Raw genomic sequence first — 20,220 nt, forward strand, 5'->3', positions numbered from 1 at the left:
TTTCTTCTTTTTTTCTTTGGCCGGTCGCCGGCCTCGCCATGGCCGGCGGACCAGGCCATCGAGGGCTGGCGACCTGGGAGTCGCCGGCCCGGCGAGGCTCGGCCTCAGCTCGGGCCAAGGCTCGCACCGCCATCGGCGACGGTGGTTGGGCAAGCTCGGCTCACCGGGGGCCGACGAGCCTCGCGTGTGGCCGGGCGAGGCTTAGGCCCTCGTCGGCCGGTCGCCGCCATGGCCGAGGCCGGCGGCGGCCAAAAGAAGAAAAAAGAAAAAATAAAAAAAAAAGGAAAAATAAAATAAAAATATTAAAAAATTAAAAGAGACAAAAACATAACACAAATTTACCAAACATGTTTCTATTTTTTTTTTTTATTCCCAAACAAATTTACCAAACACATTTTTTGGTAAAAATTATTCTCCGGAAATAGAAATAGTTTTTCTATTTATATTCCCTGTAACACTTTTTGAACAGAAACACTAACAAACGCATCCAAAGAAGTATAAATTTTATCATGCACGCCCTTAGCAATGAGAAAGGTAATTTCTAACCTATCTACAGTTAGTAACTTCTTTTAAGTTGGTAAAGACTAAGGCGTAACGGTAACAACTGGTAAACTTTCAGGCGTAGTTAGGAACCTAATACATAACATGCGGTCACTCCCAATTCATCCATATTATTTGTTACACAATTACAAAAACCATCGAGGCGATATGATAACGATCGAGTGCTGTCCTCAGACATTAGCAGAAAAAATATACCTTTGATCATTCGTAAAATCATAGTACAAGTGTTCCTTCTATGATACAAACTCTAATATCTCCATACTAAAGTTCGTTATGCCGGTACTATACAAGTTCTGATAGGATAGAAGAAGAAAAAAGAATGGTCATCTCTAGTTGTCCTTACAGTTTCGTGAGTAACTCGAAGACAGTCTAGTCTGCGACTGAAAAAAATCGAAGGGGGTTCCGGTCCCGAAAGACTTCCTGGTGGAATTGGGAGAATCCGAAAGCAAAGGCTCGTACACTGGATTTCTGTTCTTGGGTTGAGTGATTGACAATGGAGTAACATCTCTCTCCGTCGGCCTCGGCTGTTGTTCAACGTTTCCCAGGGACAAAATCGGCCCCCCCATGCGTTCCGCTTGCTGGAGTTTATTGATCTGACTAGGTCTGTATGTGTATCTGAAATACTTCAGAGCTAGAATAGGACCCATTCCTGCTCCAACTATGACCTGCAAAATGAACCAAAAGAAAAAAAAAATCCTTGTTTGGTTAGGAAAAACGCATGCAACCTTAATCTAGCATCAAGAGTGCATTTTGGTTCATTTGCACTTTTCCAGATCATATTGCTCGGGTATGGTGGAGATATGGTGAAAATTGTAAGGTGAGAATATGCAATGTAGTTATTATTTCAGTCACCGCCGCCATATCATCTTAATTCCGTGCAATTACCAAAGCCTGATTAATCCTCATCTGTAGAATGGCATCACCATACTTGACTGCTCAAAAGAAAGATTATTGAGCCCAAATGAAACATGCATCAAACAAAACAATTACTCACCAACATAGTTAGCCAGTAAGATGGTTGTTGGCACAACCGGAACATTATCGTGTACATCCCTGATGAAGGGATGGCACTTAACATCCAGTTGATGATGTAGAATGCAAACAAATTTCCCCATATGGCGAGATGTTGCAACATTGTGAACGAGCTGCATTTGCAATCGAAGTTTAAGGAGTTAGCAATTGACAAGCAGTTAAGGAAGAAAGTGCATAACAAATAACTCAGCATGAAGTCGTATTGACTTTTTCACTAGGGAACATGAGGTATCAGAAGAAGCCAAACTTATAGTAGCAAAATGGTGAATCGGGAAGCTTACTTTGTCTCCAGTGTCACCACGAAGGCTTGCAACCATATACATCCAGAGAGGGCCACCATAGATACCTCCTCCATTTCACTCTTCTCAAAAGCATATGCATGTATGCTGATGGCAAATACAACAACCGCCTGCAATTACAATCCACATTCATTAAACACAGAATAACAAGCAACAGCCAGCAATTAGTCAAATTGTGTAAGGTCCAATTTCTTTATTCCACACGAGGCACAATCCTCTAACAGACTAAAATGCATTACTTAAATATTTCACCTTCCTAAGAATGGAGCTGGCAAATGACTATCGTATATCCAAACACAATCTTCTCAGTGTGCAATCAGATAGCCATGACTTTGTTTCACTTAAGGGCAATGAAAAGGGGACTCATATATACTAGAATTCCATATTGATATTATGAATTCCATACTCATACAATGGCAACTCAGATATTTTTCCCAAAGTTCAGGGGGTCACCATAAGCTGTCCCTATAATTAGATCAACATAACATTATTCAATTCTGTTGAATAAGAGAAAAGAATCTGCGCTCAGCTAATCTTTCTGAAAAACTAAAACCACAGAGCAAGAAACGGTCTAAATCTGCACTTACATGAAAAAGCGATCGTCCAAACCATCCAGCAAATGTGCTAGGATTCAGAAGCCTGTTTCAAGAAGTAACGTTAAAGAAGATTTTCTGCACCAAGAGCCAAAAGAGAGTAAAAGTCTATACTCATGATCTCATAACGTATTGAGGACACACCTCCCCGCTTGGCAGTAAAAAAGAATTTGTGGATGCTGCATAACAGTCTCTTCACCAACATCTTTGTCAAGTACACTAACTAAGACAGGGATGCTGGTGTAGAAAACATTAAAGGCCATCAAGCTGACTGAGTTGAAAAGACTGGTTCCAGAAATACCTGAAATGAAGGAGAAACTGGTAGTGTGTTTGTGTTAGAACAACAGGTACAAGCATAAGGTGTGCTCGCATAGTGTGCACAGAGAGAGAGAGAGAGAGAGAGAGAGAGAGGAACCAAAATGGGAACTCACAAGATTTGGATGAAACATATTAGTAATGATTTATAGAAAGAATACTGCGAGAGAAATGCTGTTCGGTTGTAGGAGTATCGCCCATGAACCAGTATCAATCTTTTCAGAAATTTGAATTCTGTAGACGGCAGTCAGAAAAGTCAACATTTAGAAGTCCCATGGCAGCAAGCACATAGAGGAAACTAAACAACAATACATGCCACATATTCTCAAAGAATAATCCCAAAAATAAAGTATTTCAAAGGTTGAGCCAGATGAAAGGATATCCTGGAACATGAAATTTGTTGACTAGACCCATATATGTATGCTGGTCATCCCCATTTAATTTCAGAGAGAAGATTTAGATCTAACCATCTCCCCACTTTCACAGACCATCCTACTATTCCATTACTAAAGGTAGACCTTTCCAGCAAACCGGTCTCTCCATTGGAATAATGTGGACTTCTTTATGGTTAGCTAATAAAAGTGCTGCTACACAATTACTAATGCATAGAACTGAGACTGCATAGGGTCACAATTATCTACAGCAAAGGTCAGTTTCCACAGAAGAAATACCAACTAAATACATTTAATAAGGTTTGTAGTAACAGTGGTCCAGCCCGTAGAACCCAAAATCTTTCAGCATTTTCAACAAGAAAAGTCTGATAGGAATCTATTCTCTGAATTAGCAACACTGTTTCTCCAAATGACCACATATTCTATGTATTTATAGCCATAAACATAAAGTATAAATGATTTGATGTCAATGCAAACATACAAACCAGAAAAGATCGAACATTGGACATGGCCCGCAATACTTACTCCCAATGCTATAATCAGCAGCCCTAGCTGCCTGTAGTCCTTCTCTGCCACTAATGCCAACTCCTATGTCAGCTTGTTGAATCATCTTGACGTCATTTCCACCATCTCCAATGGCCAAGGTTCTGTACTCACATGATTTTAAGAGTTGCACAAGCTGCATGAGGAACACAAGATATGACATGTAATGTCACTGAAATGTATATTTATGACAAAAGGAGCAACAATAGTAATTAGTGGTTAGATATATTTTAAGCATTAATAGAAGTAATTTAGGCTTTTACCATACCAGCATCATAATTTTAAAATCATGTACAAGTGTAAGATACAGTAATTAACATTACTAAAAAAAAGAAAACTAATTCACAGTTACCACAATATTATGAAGACTAAACATCACTTGCAAAAAAAAAAAAAAACATCACTTGCACTTTCTATGTGCGATCTTGAAAGTGTTCAGTTCTCAAAAAGCAACTTCAAGTCATGTACTAACCCCATCATGATGATCATTCTACTCTAATAGAGGATAAACACAATAATCAACAAAGATAAAGCTTTGTTGCTATATATCATTTTTTAAGTTCCCATCATAATACTCATGTCAATGTTTTCAAAACAGCTTTAGACAGATCCAAATGAAATTCAGAGGACCAGCAGAAGCCAGAGCTACAGGAGTTCCCTGCAAATTTAAATTATTTGATGACGCTAAAAGTCAACAACTTAAAAGAAGTGAAACCTTCTGTACTAGTAGACAACCACTGGTCCCCAAGGCTTAAGCTGTCATGAAAATGGACCCATAGTGTACATCTGACATAATTTTACCACATGCCATCAAATGTTAGTTAAGCCTTACAGGTGAAACATGTATGTGACTATGTCGAACAGACAAGTGAAAACATAACATGATAATTAGAACAGAGGCAAGATAAAGATGAGAATGAGAATTTAGACTCTTCATCTTTGCTCCATTACCATGTTAGACAACCGTTTGTCCAAAGGTTGCAAACTACTGAGAGACAGGCTCACACTGTTTATAGAGCACATTGCCTAACATGCTCCATACCCTTAATTTCCCCATCTTATTACCACATCTAAAATTTATTAAATAGCAAAGTTCTTAGGCAGCGAATAAGGTCAGTTTGTATTAAACAAACAATCTACCAGTGACTCTCTGATCTGCTATTCTATCATGTGACAAAAAGCTAATGATTCTCTAATCTGCTATGCGATCATATGCAAATAAAGAGAGATGCAAATTTCTGGTAAAATAACATCAATTACATAATCGAAAAACATAAAATCAAAATCAAAACCTATTACCAAGTACCCAAGCCTTCTGTCATAATCTAACACCAAATATAGACACTTTTCAGTAGAATTACCTGAGCTTTTTGTGATGGTGTCACCCGGCAACAGATAGCTGTCCTTGACAATATGGCTAACTCAGTGAAAGCCTTCCGATGATATGTCAGAGCAATTTCAAGAGCCCATCCATCAACAACAAATGCCACATCCTAATTCAAGGGAAAAACTGGTTACCGAAAACCAACGGTCACATTAATAAATTTGCACTCAAGCAGATCCATTGAACAAATAACTTGAGCTTGAAACTATAGGTGTCAGGTGTAGAAAGTGACAAACAGCTGAGTGGTTTAACACTCGTTATATCATCATTTCATTTCATCCAGATGAATGATTAGAGGCAGTCTAGACCAACAAGGAGATTATTCAAGAAGCAATAAGGGTATTGTTCTAGAACGGATACAAAAAATGTACTTTTTGTCTGTGCTTGTTTGTCACTTGTGGCCGCAGGAAAAACCAACCCTAAAATTGTCAAGGAAGTCCAGAAGTTTTGATACTTCACAGGCTGGAATGCTAACAGGTGTCTGGTATTGAACTAATCGCTGTGATAGTACCCATTATTCTAGAACTTTGCCAGGAATAGATAACTTAATTGCTAGAGGGAGGCCCACTGGATGTAGATCAACCCAAAGCTCCTACAAGACCAATCACCCTGAAGCTCCCATAAGACTACTAGAAAGAGGTCAAATATTGAAAGCTAGGATTTAGCACCGATCTAAATGGCTACACTCTTCAAAAGATGCATGCCTACATATGTGAACGTGCAAAGTCAAGGCCATATGGCTCCTTCAAAATAATTGCGTGCTAGCATTTCACCCTCTTAGTGACCTCTAACAAAATTCACCCTACTTAATATATATCACACATAAGCACAACAAAAGATTCCCAGTTATACAGGTACTATGACCAAAGAATATCCAACCTAATTCAACCTTCTCAGTTTAAGCCTTGCCAATGGCAAGTATCTATCGTCAAGAAACATTCGATTAAGACAATCAAAAGCTATTTTTTTGCATATAATATGACGCCATCAAAATACTATACAAAGACATGGCAAGAGAGAATTGACTGAACTAAGAAAGTGGTAAGGTGAACATATATTAAACCACATGATTTACCACATGAAGTCCATAAACTTTACCTTAGGTTCTGAGGAAGTTATCTTCATTGTGAGCAAAACTCTTTCTAAGCTTCTACAAACTTCGTCGTTGGTTTTCCCATCAATTAGAAGAAGCTGACCCTTGGGCTCTGTCAGAGATGGAAAGCAAGGGAAGTTAGGAAAGCATAGATTCTGCTGTTAGATTCTATCTTCCTTGTTCTCCAGCACATTATGAACTGAAACACCAAAGAAAATCAATCAACCTGGAGATATGAAGTTGCAAGACAGTGCAATCTGTATGGCAGTATTCTGCTTGTCACCAGTAAGCATCCAAAAATTTATTCCTGCTCTTCTGAGTGTCTCAATTGTTTCCGGCACACCATCCTGAGTAGTAATGTAAGATATATGATTGTTTAAATACAACATCATCCTAAAGACATATTAGAAAGAGCATGGGAAAATAGAGCCCTCTGAAAGAGGAAAAGTATGTGTAGATTCAGAACATCCCACAAGACATATCAATAGTCACCTGAAGACGATCCTCTATTGCGGTGACTCCAAGAACTTCAAAATCATGTTCAATTCTTTGACAGACCTCCGCTATTCTCCACTGCAAATCCAATTATTTCAGGAAACTAAGGTACACTATCTAAGAAAAAGCCAGAAAGGTTATGTATGACAGGAAAATAACAGAATAATAGTTAGCGTATCATTTACCTCCCTATCAACCAATGTACTGCTAGCCTCTTTAAATGATAGAGACCATTCATGATATTCGTCAGCCATTAGTTCACGCCAAGCCAAGCATAAAGTGCGTAAACCCAGTTGAGAATATTGTTCAACAGCTTCCACAAAGGTCCTTGTTTGTTGCCCTGGAAAATAAATAAAGTTGTCAAAAACTTATGAACTCACAATTAAGAAACCTACAAATTGCACCATTGACACTCGTCTGATGTATCTTTCTTGGTTTTCAGGGTGTAAGGTAAAAGATGTAAGAGCACCATAACTAGCCATTTCAGTCTGACAAAGTTACCTTACATCTACTGAACTGAAATGACAAAGCAAGTGCCTGTAACATTGATCCCTAGGTCAAATTCTCACTGAAATCAATACCAAAATCAGGCAAACAGGTATACTTTCAATTCGGCTATTTTTGTAGAATTTCCAACACTGCAAAAGTAGCATTTTGAAGCATGCACCAGGTAATCCAGCCACCGGTTGCACACAAAAAGCTCCATTTGTACAAAAAAAAGGATACTTTTTTTAAGATTATACTGAAAGTTGATGTGGCATCTGAAAAGGAAACTTTTAAATTCATCATTGAGCGCAAATCCTCAAATAAGAAGCAGGTGTTATTAGCACAAGGTAGATGACATGTGCTGAAATCATCACATTCCAACCTAGAAGATTCAATAGCATTCCCCTGAAAACTGCTACCATTTTAAATTCCTGAAGAATCATACCATCAAAAGGAAAAGAGTATACAATTACTTGAGGTTGAAATACAACCAAACCCACTAATCAAAAGAAAAACAATATCTCCCTGCTCCTAAGGACACTCAAAAGCCTGAAAATATTTAAAGAAAACAAAAACAAAAAATCCTTGACCTCTAACCGGAGAAATTCTAACCAAAGAATACACTTACTAGAACAAGTTGCAATTTTTTCAATGTCCGATAGGCAGTGGAGTACTTTTATATGATTGAGTATGGTATAACCAGAAATGGTCCCTCAACATCAATAAACAACACATATAAACATCCAAACAACTCTTTTCATCTGACAAGTTCTAACACATGATGGGGCTAACCAGAATTGGCGTGAGGAAATATTGCTTCATCTGCTCCTTTGGTCAACAGAAATATCTTTCCATTCTGGCAGTCTTTCACCACTATGGACATCCTTTTCCTATCAGATGTGAACTCTAGAGTTTCCAATACCTCATAACGGATACCTATTCCATTGAACTTAATCTCTGCGAGATACAGTATAGACGAAAAGTCATTTTAATTAAACATAGATGACTATGCAGAGTACAAAAGACAGAAGAAAATGACTGGTACCAAGAATATTTGCATTCCTATTGAATAGAACCATAAGCAGTTTTGCAGCAGCATGAACAAGAGCATCTTCATCCTGAGATTGTGCCTTATATGAGATTGCTCCAGTTTTACTGCAGCAAGAAAATAGAAGCAAAGGAACCATAAAAACCTGTAGCAGAAACCTGTTCTTTCTGCGGCAGTTGTGGGAGCCAGGGAGAGGGTTACATGATACACACGTCCAAATGGTATCTATATGGTGAATTGCCACTAAAATAAATAACTGCAGATATGGAAAAGCATCTGGCCAGAAAGAAGTTGGGATCACCTTTGCACAGGGATAACTGTGTTGCATATTGCCATAACTGTTAGAAACCTAATAACATCTGGAGAGCCAGAATCAATAGCATTAAGCAGTTCCAAGTCTGTATACAAGAAGAAAACTAGTTATAAGAGTAAAGCTGGTCACAGTAAGTGATCAAATATACTAGATGATGACTGCATGAGATTCAAGCAAAACATCAGTTTGCAGTTTTGATTAGGCATGTAAATTCTGCATTGCTGTGCAAACTATGGAAATAATCTCCAACTGATAAAACAAGTAGCTTCAAATGCTATAAATTACCTCTATGACTTAACCGTAAGATCCCACATCATCACGTTGATTGAATAAAAAATTACATTAACAGGAATATTTAGGAACTGAATTAGGTGATTTTGCCACTAACAATTAGGAATTGAAATAGATGACGTGTGAGCATTTAAATCTAAACATGGCAACATCTTTTCTACCTTCCAACTCTCAGTATAGGGCACACTTCCATTTAATAACTCAAATAATAAATTAAATAATGAAAGAAATGGAGCAGTGCTATATATCAAGGAGGACAAAATTAGATGTCAGGACCCTATATCCTTCCATGAGCCATAAAGGCACAGAGTATCTGATTTAAACACAAATTATACAAAATGGTCATAGCCAGCGCTCTGCTTGTGTATTACAAGCCACATATATGCATATATACAAGCAGGTCTTGACTTTTTGTAACAAAGCCACCCAATGCTTTCAACCAAGGATAGAATTTTATTTAGCAGGCAATGCTGCTTCTATGCTAATGAAACAGTACTCCACAGAAGCAACTCATAACATTCTGGGCTATTGCTGTCGAATGTCAAAAACAATGTGAATCAGGTGAAAAGAGTAGCTTGTGTGTTTATATGAAATCGGTAATCTTTTACCCATCAGCCACCAGCCCACTTGATAAGTCCAATTGAAAGAAACTAAATTAAAGAAATACATTAACAAAAAAAAACTTGTATCAGGAGAAACTCGATCACTCGTGACAATGTCATCTCTCGAAAAAGGTAGTAATGAATTTTCGCTTTGCCCTTAGCTAGTCTGTCAATTTATGTTGAGTAACCAGAAACATCATTTCCCATTTCCCCTCCCTTTTAGTTTTCGAGCAACTTGAAGAGGAAAATCCTTTAGGCCTGTTGATGCATCAATCTCATTGCAATTGCAAGGACTATTAGTTTTAACGAACTGGAAAAGTAGAGCCAATGGCATTTCTTTCTTATAATTAACTAAGCAGGTTTACTATTGAACGCGCCCAATTCCCTGAAAAAAAGTGGACCAGACTTAACAGTAACCCGGATCCAGAAAAAAAAAAAAAGTGTATGACTCCACTCCTGGACCAAAAATACACAAGCAAGTTCGCAGACCTCACTGGACAAAAAATACCAATGGCAATCCCCACTAATGGTTCTAAGTACCTAGAGAATGTTGTTTTTACTTTGATTGTTTTCGTGCACAAAATGGCAACAAGAATTTTAACTGCTAATGCTCCAAGGACTCAAAAGAATGAACACATAAAATGAAAGATGTCGCATGCTTTGACAGAATCAGAACCTTTCGAGGCATCCCCAGTTTCATTTCCATAAAATTTGCTGCTGATGCAGCATCTTCTAAAAATCATCTTGTTTTCAGTGAGTGTTCCAGTTTTGTCAGTCAGAATGTACTCAACTTGACCCAAGTCCTCACTTATTGCTGTGCTGCCAAGGGGAGACAAAACATTTGCTACATAAAACTGCTTTCAAGATATGCCAAACTCTAATACAGGTATACAGGTTTCTTAAGTTAAACAACTTACTTTGCAGCATGGGCAGCGATACCAGTTTCCTGGTCAACCATTTTCTGATCCCAGTCAATAAATTTTGCATACAGACTTTTCACGAGGTCCAGAGATACCTGCCAAAAGTTTTTCAAAGGTCTCAAAGTTACTAATTTATCTGAAGCTCTTTTAGTGCAGAATTTCTCTAAAACACTTCTGTAATCTCCAGCTTGAAATAGAGCACAGGATATTAGGCCAAGCTACCTCTCTCTTTTTGTTATGTAAAGCTGCACATTACCAGCAAAATCATTTGATTCAGTCAAGGTTGACATAGTAGCTCAATTGCCCATGCATAGCAAAAATTAAGTGGTTTTATTAAAAAAGTTAGTTCCAGCTCCAGCACTAACCACTAAGCAACTCTAAGCATTTGCAACAAACTTCCATCTTTACTACCCAAGCAACCACCTGCACTGAGTCAGGTAGAAGCCTCTAATACTTTATCAAGACTTTGATCACCTCTCTAACGAGTATTCATTTCATTAATCACTAAATCCATAGACTTCAGCTGTTTGTGCGAATGTAAATAGCAGCCTTACAAGCTATAATTAGATGAGTTTTCCATAACAATTTGATGGAAAACCAATCTTTATGTCTGCATAATGCGCATAAAAACTGCTGCAAGACTCCTTAAGAGTCCAGACTTAATTTGCAAGGACTGTCAAGAGAAAGAATGATAACATAAAATAGAACTATTTTTTTCCTTAAGCCACATCATATTTCCTTTGATAATAGTTAAAGTTACCTTTCTTGCAATAGGTCAACTTCCAATAACAAAGATCAAAATGCTATGATAAAAGAAGAAATTTTCTTGATTTTTCAGTCATAATCTTGAGATCTCACCTTAATAGATATGGGAATCATGATGGAACAAAGAAGTTCAAACCGCAAAGGTATGACCAAGAGCTCATACCAGGGACCTTCGTGTGGATACATGACATACCATTGCTTCACCAAAAAAGGACCCAAAAAGAAGGAAACACAAAATCAGCTTATGCTGCAAATTTGCAGTTAAACATAAGGGAATTAAGTTTACTAAGGAAAAAAAATTCAAGAGGCATAATAGGAAAAACCAAACAAGAGCTACATCCCAGAGCCTCTTCCTATATAAGTCACAGTTTTGGTGTCAGATCACAAAGTCAAAGCATTTGAAGATTAGCATATAACCATTTCCATTATATTGAATCACTGAATATTTATGTGCATAAACTCAGAAAGCACCTCACTTGTCTATTGTTAGTAGATATTAAGGCTACACAATTCGTTTTTACCAAATCCCATTGCTTATGACTAGAAACTTGGAAAAAAAAAAACTCAAAGGTCAAGAAAATAGTTCCAACAGCTTGGCTTTAAAATATGTTTAATTTTTCCAGGAAATCTTCCATAGTTTCCAGAACATTATGAAAAACTACACTGCATCCTTCAGGAGTTTTATTGCTAGATCTTAATTCAATAAGGCTACGTTTGGTCATCCGGATAATAATCAGGATAGGATAGGATAAAGTAGGATATTAAAATCCTTTGGATAATAAAGGCGGACATATCTAATCCTATCAAGTGTTTGGTGCACTTCAGGATAAGATTAAAAAATAAATATGATATTCATTTAAATTATAAAATTAAAAAATAGAAAATTCAATTAATTAAAGGCCATGGAAAAACCCTAGATCTAGGAATTGTGGCCACCTCCGTAGTGGCCACCATTGAAAACGGCAAGTGATATCTTCTCTTTTTGTTAAGTTCTTTCTTTCCTTAAAAAAAATCTTATCCAATCCAAGCTTATCCCACCCCCTCCCCCGGATTTTTTATCCGGCGTTTTATCTGGATATATTCAGGTTGTCCGATCCGGCGGACATTCCCAAACATCGGATAGGATAACAAATTATCCTATCCGGACTCAAATCCGGACTACCAAACGCAGCCTAAGATGTTTATGATCTTAGCTAATGTGTCTGGCATTTAGTTTGATATCTTTCTACCTGCTTTAATATGTACTTATTCTTCAGCCATGCGCTATTATTCTGAAGTACAAAGTTTTAAAAACCAATACTTATGAAAGTACTTTAACTTTGCAGTGCAGGAAATAAGATAATTAAAATGTGGAACCAAAACAGTGGAATCACAAAGCAAATAGATGTCCCAACAAATGACATGTAGAAGTTTTCCAGGAAAAGAAGTTCACCGTATAACTCGAAAATCAATCAACAAGAAAGTACATGGTAGGAGCCTTGTTGATCTCACTGACCTTTCTTGCTTCTGTCTCCTTCCATACATTACCAGCTATCCCCAAAACCATTACAACGACTATTTGGAAGATAAATATGGCTCCAGTCAACTTGTCAATCATGGCATCTACAGCAGTTAGCTTAGGTTCTGGTACACCTCTGCTCATACCCATCTTTGTTTCATTACCTGAAGCAATAAATCAAAAAGAAATATGCACCTTAATTGCAACCTTCATGATGAGGCATTAACAGTTATTATTTATGTGACAAAGAAAACAATCATGTCAATGCATATGTCATTAGAACTCTCTCAGATTCTGCCACAATACGTGTATCCACAAAAACCAAGTTCTCCAGCTTTTAACTTACAATCATTAGACTATCATTGGAAACTTCCCTTTCCAGCACATCATTCCTCACAAAACCCCAAAGAAGACAGTAAAAAGAAGCAAACACCAATAGCATTGTCATCCTAATGCTACTTCCCCAACCAAAGAGTTGGAGAAAAAGAGTTATATGACGAATGAACTCACAAAAGAGTTCATGCTTTTACCACATGCCTATATGTAGCTAAAAACACACAGCCACATAATTTCCAGTCTTGCCTATCCATTTCTTCTTTTAAACTTGAATACATCATGAAGTATCTTTATCGTGATATCTTCTATCCGCCAAGCACCTTCTACAGATCTTTTCTTGAACCTCCAGTGCTTGCCTTCACTGTAGCCATGGTGGACCTTCTCTAATTTCAAATTAATCTAGATTCTGCTCATAGTTACTCGTATTTTGATACTTAACTGGCTAACTGCGATGCAGCAAGCTGTCTTCCAGATTTGGCATGTCTATCCAGTCCAGGTCATCACAACTCGATGTCATCCCACCCTCCCTCCTCTCTCTCTCTCTCTCTCTCTCTCTCTCTCTGCGCGCGTGCAAACATGCACAGGCACATGCACGCATCTCTTCCCATCTTTCTCATCCTTTTTCTTAACAAGCCAAATTCAAAGAAACAAAGAATTAAAAAAAATACTGAGCAGTAAAGTTGTTCTAGCCAACACACCTGTATAAACAGCTACTCCACAAGCCCACTCTGTATTCCGCAAGTAGCATGTTTGAAGAATGGTGTTTTTTATGGTTAAAGGGCACACATCATTATCAAGAAATGGAGGAAGTAATCGAAGGTTAGCATCAAATCTTCTGATGTCCCTATCAGGATTGGGGCACTCAATAACACCCTGTTGAAGATCCCTTTGATAATATTAGCCAGGATAAACAACCAGGATGTTGCTTTATTAGGTTCACCAAAATATAGGTAACATTCTTGCCTTGATTTTGTGCAACAGTTCAGGATTGATTCCCATGCAAGCAGCAGGTACAACCCTTGTCTTTAGATCGGTTTCACCATCAAGGGCAGCTGTCTGTACATGTTACAAGAGACTACATAATCTTTTGAAAGAAGGACATGGAATTCACACAAGCACAAAAGCAGTGTTACCAACAAAATTAGATGGACTGCACCATATTTCTCTATTCAGATTCACATCAATATGCTAATAATAATTCTCATGGAAATTTATATATTTGGAAAAGATGACCAAAAGCACTCAGTGGCAAGATGTAAACCAAATGCCGGAGAAATCTAAGTGGTGACTGACTGGATTAGCACAATGCCCAAAACCAAGTGCTGAGGATGGTAACTGATTGATGTTAAAACTATTTTCTTAAACAGATTATAGACTGGACAGCTGACCTAGATGAATTATTTGACTCCTGATTTTACATGTTTTAGCTTGAACATTAAAGTTATTAGCACATTTTATTCTAATCTATCCTCATACTAGCATATGTGCCATAAAACCTAGGTTTGCAGTCTATCATCCCTCTCAGGCATGCTCAACAGTCAATGAGTCGCACACCAATTCTTTCGCACAGATAGCACAGCACTAATATCTGCTTAACATCCAACCATAACATAGAAGACGAACGAAACTAGAGGATCCGCCCTGGCTAAAGACAAAGCTGCTCAAGTTTTCATTTAGACACAAGAAAGGTTCATTCATTACCTCTATATAGCAGACTCCCTGTGGATCGGACGTTCCGAGCAAAACTAGATCACATGGTGCTTCATCATTCTCACGAAGCCATACAATGTTACCAACACGAATGTCCTGTGCTTGAATCTAGAAGATACGGTACAATATTAAAAAGAAAAGTAAGCACAAAGTTATTTTCTTGAAAATCAGTGTACTAATAAAGTCACTTCAGGATATAAAGTAGACTATCAACAAATATCACACATTTCCATTGATGCAGAGACCCCATTCTAAGATACATTGGGCTTGAGTCTATCTCCAAACCCTTATTATAGCAACTATAGTTATGCTTAAAAGAAAAATGAAAAAGAAAAATGAACTTCAGACCCAGAGAGGCACAAATCCAGCATAACTGTCTTATCTGTATAACATCTGCAACGTCATCAAACTAAAATAACAAATAACCACCATCGTTTTATGTGTCAAAGTAGAATATCATGTCAATAAACTTTATATCATTGAAATTGGTTCTCCAACTGCCAGTGGACTAGACAACCGCTCCTTTTTGAGGCAAAACATTTCTTTTGTGTCCTCTTTATTTAACTTATATGATGAAATATGAGGTCCCCATAGTTCTACAACTCAACTCTTACCTGAAACATGAGAAGCACTCTCATCCCACCATTATTAATTCAAAAAGGAGATGAAGATAAAGATGATGTAGATTATCATAATCTCAAGTTGCTCTCTGAGGTCTGCAAATATTACACGCAATTCCTCTTTGTCTGTGCTTCCAGGAACCGAACCATTATCAAATCCAACCGCCTTTTCCAATCAAAAAGATGAAACTTAGTTTTTAAAACCACTAATCACATTAACAACCTAAACAGGGTATATCTTTCCTAGGGGCATACTATCAAACAGACCAACATAAACAATGTACGCAGCATGTCCTGCTTTAGTTGAAGTATCGAGCCAAAAGGGATGCCGGAACATGAAAGAAGATTGGCAACACCCTTCACCTCAGGAACAGGTTGACACAGCTGAGTTAGTTGGAAATCTATTGGCAGCATACATCATGTTGCCATGCCAGGAATTGGTAAATCCACCATTAGCCTATTAAGGTCACATTTGAGATATATAGAGCCTTGCTTTCTAGACATCATTTCACTAGAAACCGAAGGTTATGAACATGAACTATGCGTAAATTGTGTAACAACCAGGCAACAACGATACTTCTACATTATGTATACTAAATAAAAACCATTACCAGTGTAGAGAGCATTGTGATATACAGAGAGGAAAAACAACAACTGACTGAAACTATAACTGCCAGACTTCTATAAACTGAAAAGTTCAAATCAGTGGCAAACATGCAATAGACAAACCAATCCACAAGATAAAACCACTTAAGAAGATCGGTAACCATTCTTCAACATATTTAAAAGAAAGAAACAGCTTCCTTCCGCAGAAAAAGGGAAATAAAAAGGAACAGGGGCATTTTTTTGAGGACAAAGAGGTAGGGGAACTTGAGCATGATTATTTACCAGTTTTTTAACTCCATGACGGACAATCCATACTTCTCTCTCATTTGCCTTTTTGTCAGAGAGATATCTATTGTAATCATCCCATGCCTCTTTTGTTGCTGAGACAGCAAATATAAAGATGAGAGGACCCCATGTACTGGCAGGATTCACTGGAGTAATAAGTGACCATAGCTGAAGGCAGGCAATCAATAGAAAATACTGGTTCATGAACCGGCTGAAAACAAAAAAAAAAACAAAACTGTATTACATACATATACAGACCTGATTTCAGTAAATGAGAATAAATATTGGCTATGGGAAGTGGAAGAAGTGTAAGCAGACTGCCTTTTTTAAATAAGGATATGTTCAGGTGACTGTTGTTTTAGTTTCTCAATCAATTTGCACCTGAATTTTCTAGGTTTTTTATTTGTTGACTAGCAATATTTAGTCTCCCCACAAACAACCCCACCCCCACCCCCCCCCGCCAAAAAAAAAAAAAAAAAATTTGAGGGTCACCTGAACTGCTCCCATAAGTTCTTTGGAATAAAATTCAATATAGTGTATTTTCTGTTGGATATTCGGTTGTCACAGTAGAAATCCTGAGATGATGCATCGTCATTGATATCAACATATCGCTTCATTGTTGTCCTTGAAGCTGATAATCAACTCTATGCATCTCAACACTATCAGATTCAGAGGCCACAATGAGAAGCACATCCGCCAGAGGCTCCCATCCTGAATAAGAGATATTCATCAACATATACATAAGTCACACCAATGGCCAAATAAATTAACTGAAGGGCATCGACACCCCAAGGCCAATCTTCATCAAAGTCATCCATGCCAATTCATGAGGACGAGATTTGACAACTATGATAATATGACAACGCATATCTACAACTGAGTAGGCCACGAATACCCCATTCTAAGCATCCCAACAAAATGCCAACGAGTTAAGTCTACGGCCTAGATGCATCAAGCAGCATAATAAATTTTCCCAGCCAATATAAACACAATGCCATTGGCACTCATTATGTTAGATGACTAATCTTTTCAATCTCCTGCAGTTATTTAAAACCTGTGCTTCCTCGGTTCCACTCGCTAACCGTGAACATTGATTCAGCAACAAAGTGGAAAAGTAGGACTTTACACTACCCATGTCAAATATCTGCTTACACCAACGAACGAGCTCAGAACACGAGAGCTGAATATAATCTATCATCGAACAATCGCCGGCACGGAGCTCCAATTCGAACTCCGCATCATCTGAATTTTTTTTCAAACCGTCAAGGAGTTACCATAATTGCTCACCTTTCGTCCTCAACAAAAAAGAACCTCCAAAACCTTGCTCCAACAGCTAAACGCAGCTAATTCCCGCCACAAACATTCGACGAGCAAATCCACAAACAAGAAAGATCAAAGCGCGAATTATCGAGCATAGCCTATCCGAGAGAGACGTGAAGGATTCGGCGTCGAGCACGAAACCGCACTCTCCGGCGTTCTCAATCTCGGATCCGAGCTCAACTACACGACCGACGGGCGGCGATCGGGACGCCGGCGACCGAATTGATCAGCGGAGAAGGGAGATTGGCTCACCGGAATCGACGGATTGGCATGATCCGCCCTGCAAATTCGCGTCTCTCCGGCCTTTTTCAGGTGCGATCCGAGGCCAATTCTTCAACCGCCGAGCTCCTCCTCTTCTCCTTCCCGGTCTCGTCTCGTTCCGTTTCCAGGCACCGCCAGTTTAAGGAAGCCGACGGAGGAAATGGTTGCGTGTGGCCGAGTAGAGCCGGAGTCGGGGCGGAGTGACGGGCTGCACCGTGGACCGTCGGATTACGAGGGGATGGGAATATGGACGGGCGATTGGGCCCACTACGTGGAGGTGACAAGATGCGGGAGTAGGAAGTGAGGGGTCAGGAGTGGGGTCAAGTTAAGGGGATTAAATTCAAATTAATAGATTTTGATTAATACATATGTAATTCCACAAAAAGCATTTTTCACGTGATTTTTTGGAATTGTTAATTTCATGTCTTCATCATACTCGAGATGGGTTTTTTTTTTCAATTTTATTTAAGCGGTCAAGTCTTCTGTTTCGTACTATTTTTATTTTACTTTTTATGGCTAGTGATCGGGCTTTATCTAATCATATCTTCTACATTTGTTGTTAATAATAGAGTTTATGTCATTGCGAAACATTGGGTTGGGTTTGAATCCCATTTCGTGTTTTCTATAATTTTTTTCTTTAATGATTAGTGAAGGAGTCTCGTCTAATCACATTTTCTTAGATTTATTGTACTTCTCTTCTATTGTGGTTAAAAGTGAAGAGTATTCCGTTGACTCAAACGGGCTCTATAAAAGTTTCTTTAGAAAAAAAAAAGAAAAAAGAAGAAGATAATTTCATTGAGTTGTTGTACAATATATACATGCACAAATGTTTATTTACCGAAAGAAATGAAAGATAAGTAGAAGCGAACAAACTAAATATATGCTCTTAACCAAAAAAAAACAAACTAAATATATGCAAATTATATTATATAGCAAAAAAAAAAAAAAAAAACATGGTAATCATACATCACTACCAGAAAGATTTTTAGTGTGACACTCCCTTGCAAATTATCCTCCTCAAAATGAATGGTGATTGGACCTGATCATGTCCTTAAAAGGCTTAGTCACTTCAAGGAGAACCTAACAGGGGTGGGAGTCTCAAGTGGCTGGTCTGGAGGGATCCGTCAAAAACCCTCCCCAAGGGCTCTCCGCACCAATCCTCATGGTTCACCCAAAGGAAAGGATCCCCCTAGTGATCCCGCGATGCCTACCCCAGCTAACGACTAGTCGCGTACAGGAAATGATCTAGGCAAGGGGTTTAACAGCCTGAACAGGATTTTGCTGCATGGCCATCCATATGTATGAAATCAGTAGATGGCATCCCACCATATGTCAAGAGCACGGGGCTCGAAGATAAGGACCCATGTCGTAAGGACAGATTGGCATCGAGCCCAACAATAAATGTCAATGGTGAGACAGTCTAGCTTTTTTCAAGGACCTCGATCGGAGTTCATTAAGGATGCGTTTGAGAAGACTTTTTAGAGAAAGTTTTTAGGAAAATGCAAAGAGTTAAAAATGTGTTTTTCAAAATGCAATTATGTTTGGTAAATTGTACTTTGAAAATCCTTTGTAAAGTACTTTGAGCAAAATGATATTTGGAGAATTACATTTACAAAAGAATTTTTGTGGTAAAAAAAAAAAATTATTTTTTTTTTTTTTTTTAAATTGATAAGCAAAGGCGGCGCCGCCAGTGACCTCGGCGACCCGGACTGGGGCGATGAGGTCGCGTGACGCCACCTCCACCCCCGGTGACCTAGATCCAAGGCGTCGAGGTCATCCCCTTTGCAAAACTTGGTCACCAAGAGCGGGCCGGCCAGGCGCTGCTCATCTCTCTCACCTCTCAATAGCTTGAGGCAACCGTCAAGCGACAGCGATTGCTTTTCTGGTGTCGCCTCCTGCAAAACAGCAAAATTCCATCAGCATCAAAGGTAGCGCATGAGAACGTTTATGTTTCTCATGGTTTCTGTTCTTTTGTTAGGGACAAAAAAAGAAAAAACTGTTTTAACGCTAAGTTGTTTTTCTATTCGGGAATAGAAAGTTAGCCGGGAATAGATTTGGAGCGAAATGAGAAGCAAAAAAAAGTTGCTTCTTGTTTCTGGGAACAATTTCTAGAAATAAGCTAATTTTCTTTTTTATTTTTCTTTTATTTCTTTTTCTTGCCACGGCCACCATCAACCGCTCGAAGCCACCGCCCACCGCCAGCCACCACCGCGCACGACCGCCATGTCGCCCGTCGCCGCCCGCCGCCCGCCGCCCTCACCACCGCGCCCGCCCGCCCGCCGACCTTCACCGCCGCCGGAAGCCCATCGGCCCGCCCCCTCCCGCGGCCGGTAGCCGCGGTCGTCGGCGGCCGATGGGCTTCCGACGGCGGTGACAAGCGGCCGGTGATCCGTCGGCAAGAATAAAAAATGAATAAATACAAAAAAGAAATTGTTGCGTTACCAAACGCATT

General features: G+C 38.8%; 1 protein-coding gene across 1 annotated transcript; it reads right to left on the reverse strand.

Annotated features, from left to right (window-relative positions):
- Positions 1-738: 738 nt before the first annotated feature.
- On the reverse strand, positions 739-17,984 carry LOC104424936 (phospholipid-transporting ATPase 2). Its single transcript, XM_010037475.3, has 25 exons — positions 17,760-17,984; positions 16,680-16,898; positions 16,185-16,398; positions 14,668-14,784; positions 13,930-14,022; positions 13,665-13,839; positions 12,628-12,794; positions 11,226-11,330; positions 10,365-10,462; positions 10,124-10,266; positions 8,543-8,639; positions 8,239-8,348; positions 7,986-8,150; positions 6,893-7,047; positions 6,705-6,785; positions 6,439-6,559; positions 6,218-6,324; positions 5,097-5,228; positions 3,718-3,871; positions 2,917-3,034; positions 2,630-2,803; positions 2,480-2,531; positions 1,875-2,002; positions 1,556-1,706; positions 739-1,226 (listed from the first exon to the last, which is right to left on the reverse strand). Exons 2-25 carry the CDS (start codon positions 16,802-16,804, stop codon positions 891-893), a joined length of 3,318 nt encoding a protein of 1,105 aa, XP_010035777.2. The 5' UTR covers positions 16,805-16,898; positions 17,760-17,984; the 3' UTR covers positions 739-890.
- Positions 17,985-20,220: the final 2,236 nt, after the last annotated feature.

The sequence above is a fragment of the Eucalyptus grandis genome, chromosome 11 (assembly GCF_016545825.1).
Source record: "Eucalyptus grandis isolate ANBG69807.140 chromosome 11, ASM1654582v1, whole genome shotgun sequence".
Taxonomy (NCBI): Eukaryota; Viridiplantae; Streptophyta; class Magnoliopsida; order Myrtales; family Myrtaceae; genus Eucalyptus; species Eucalyptus grandis.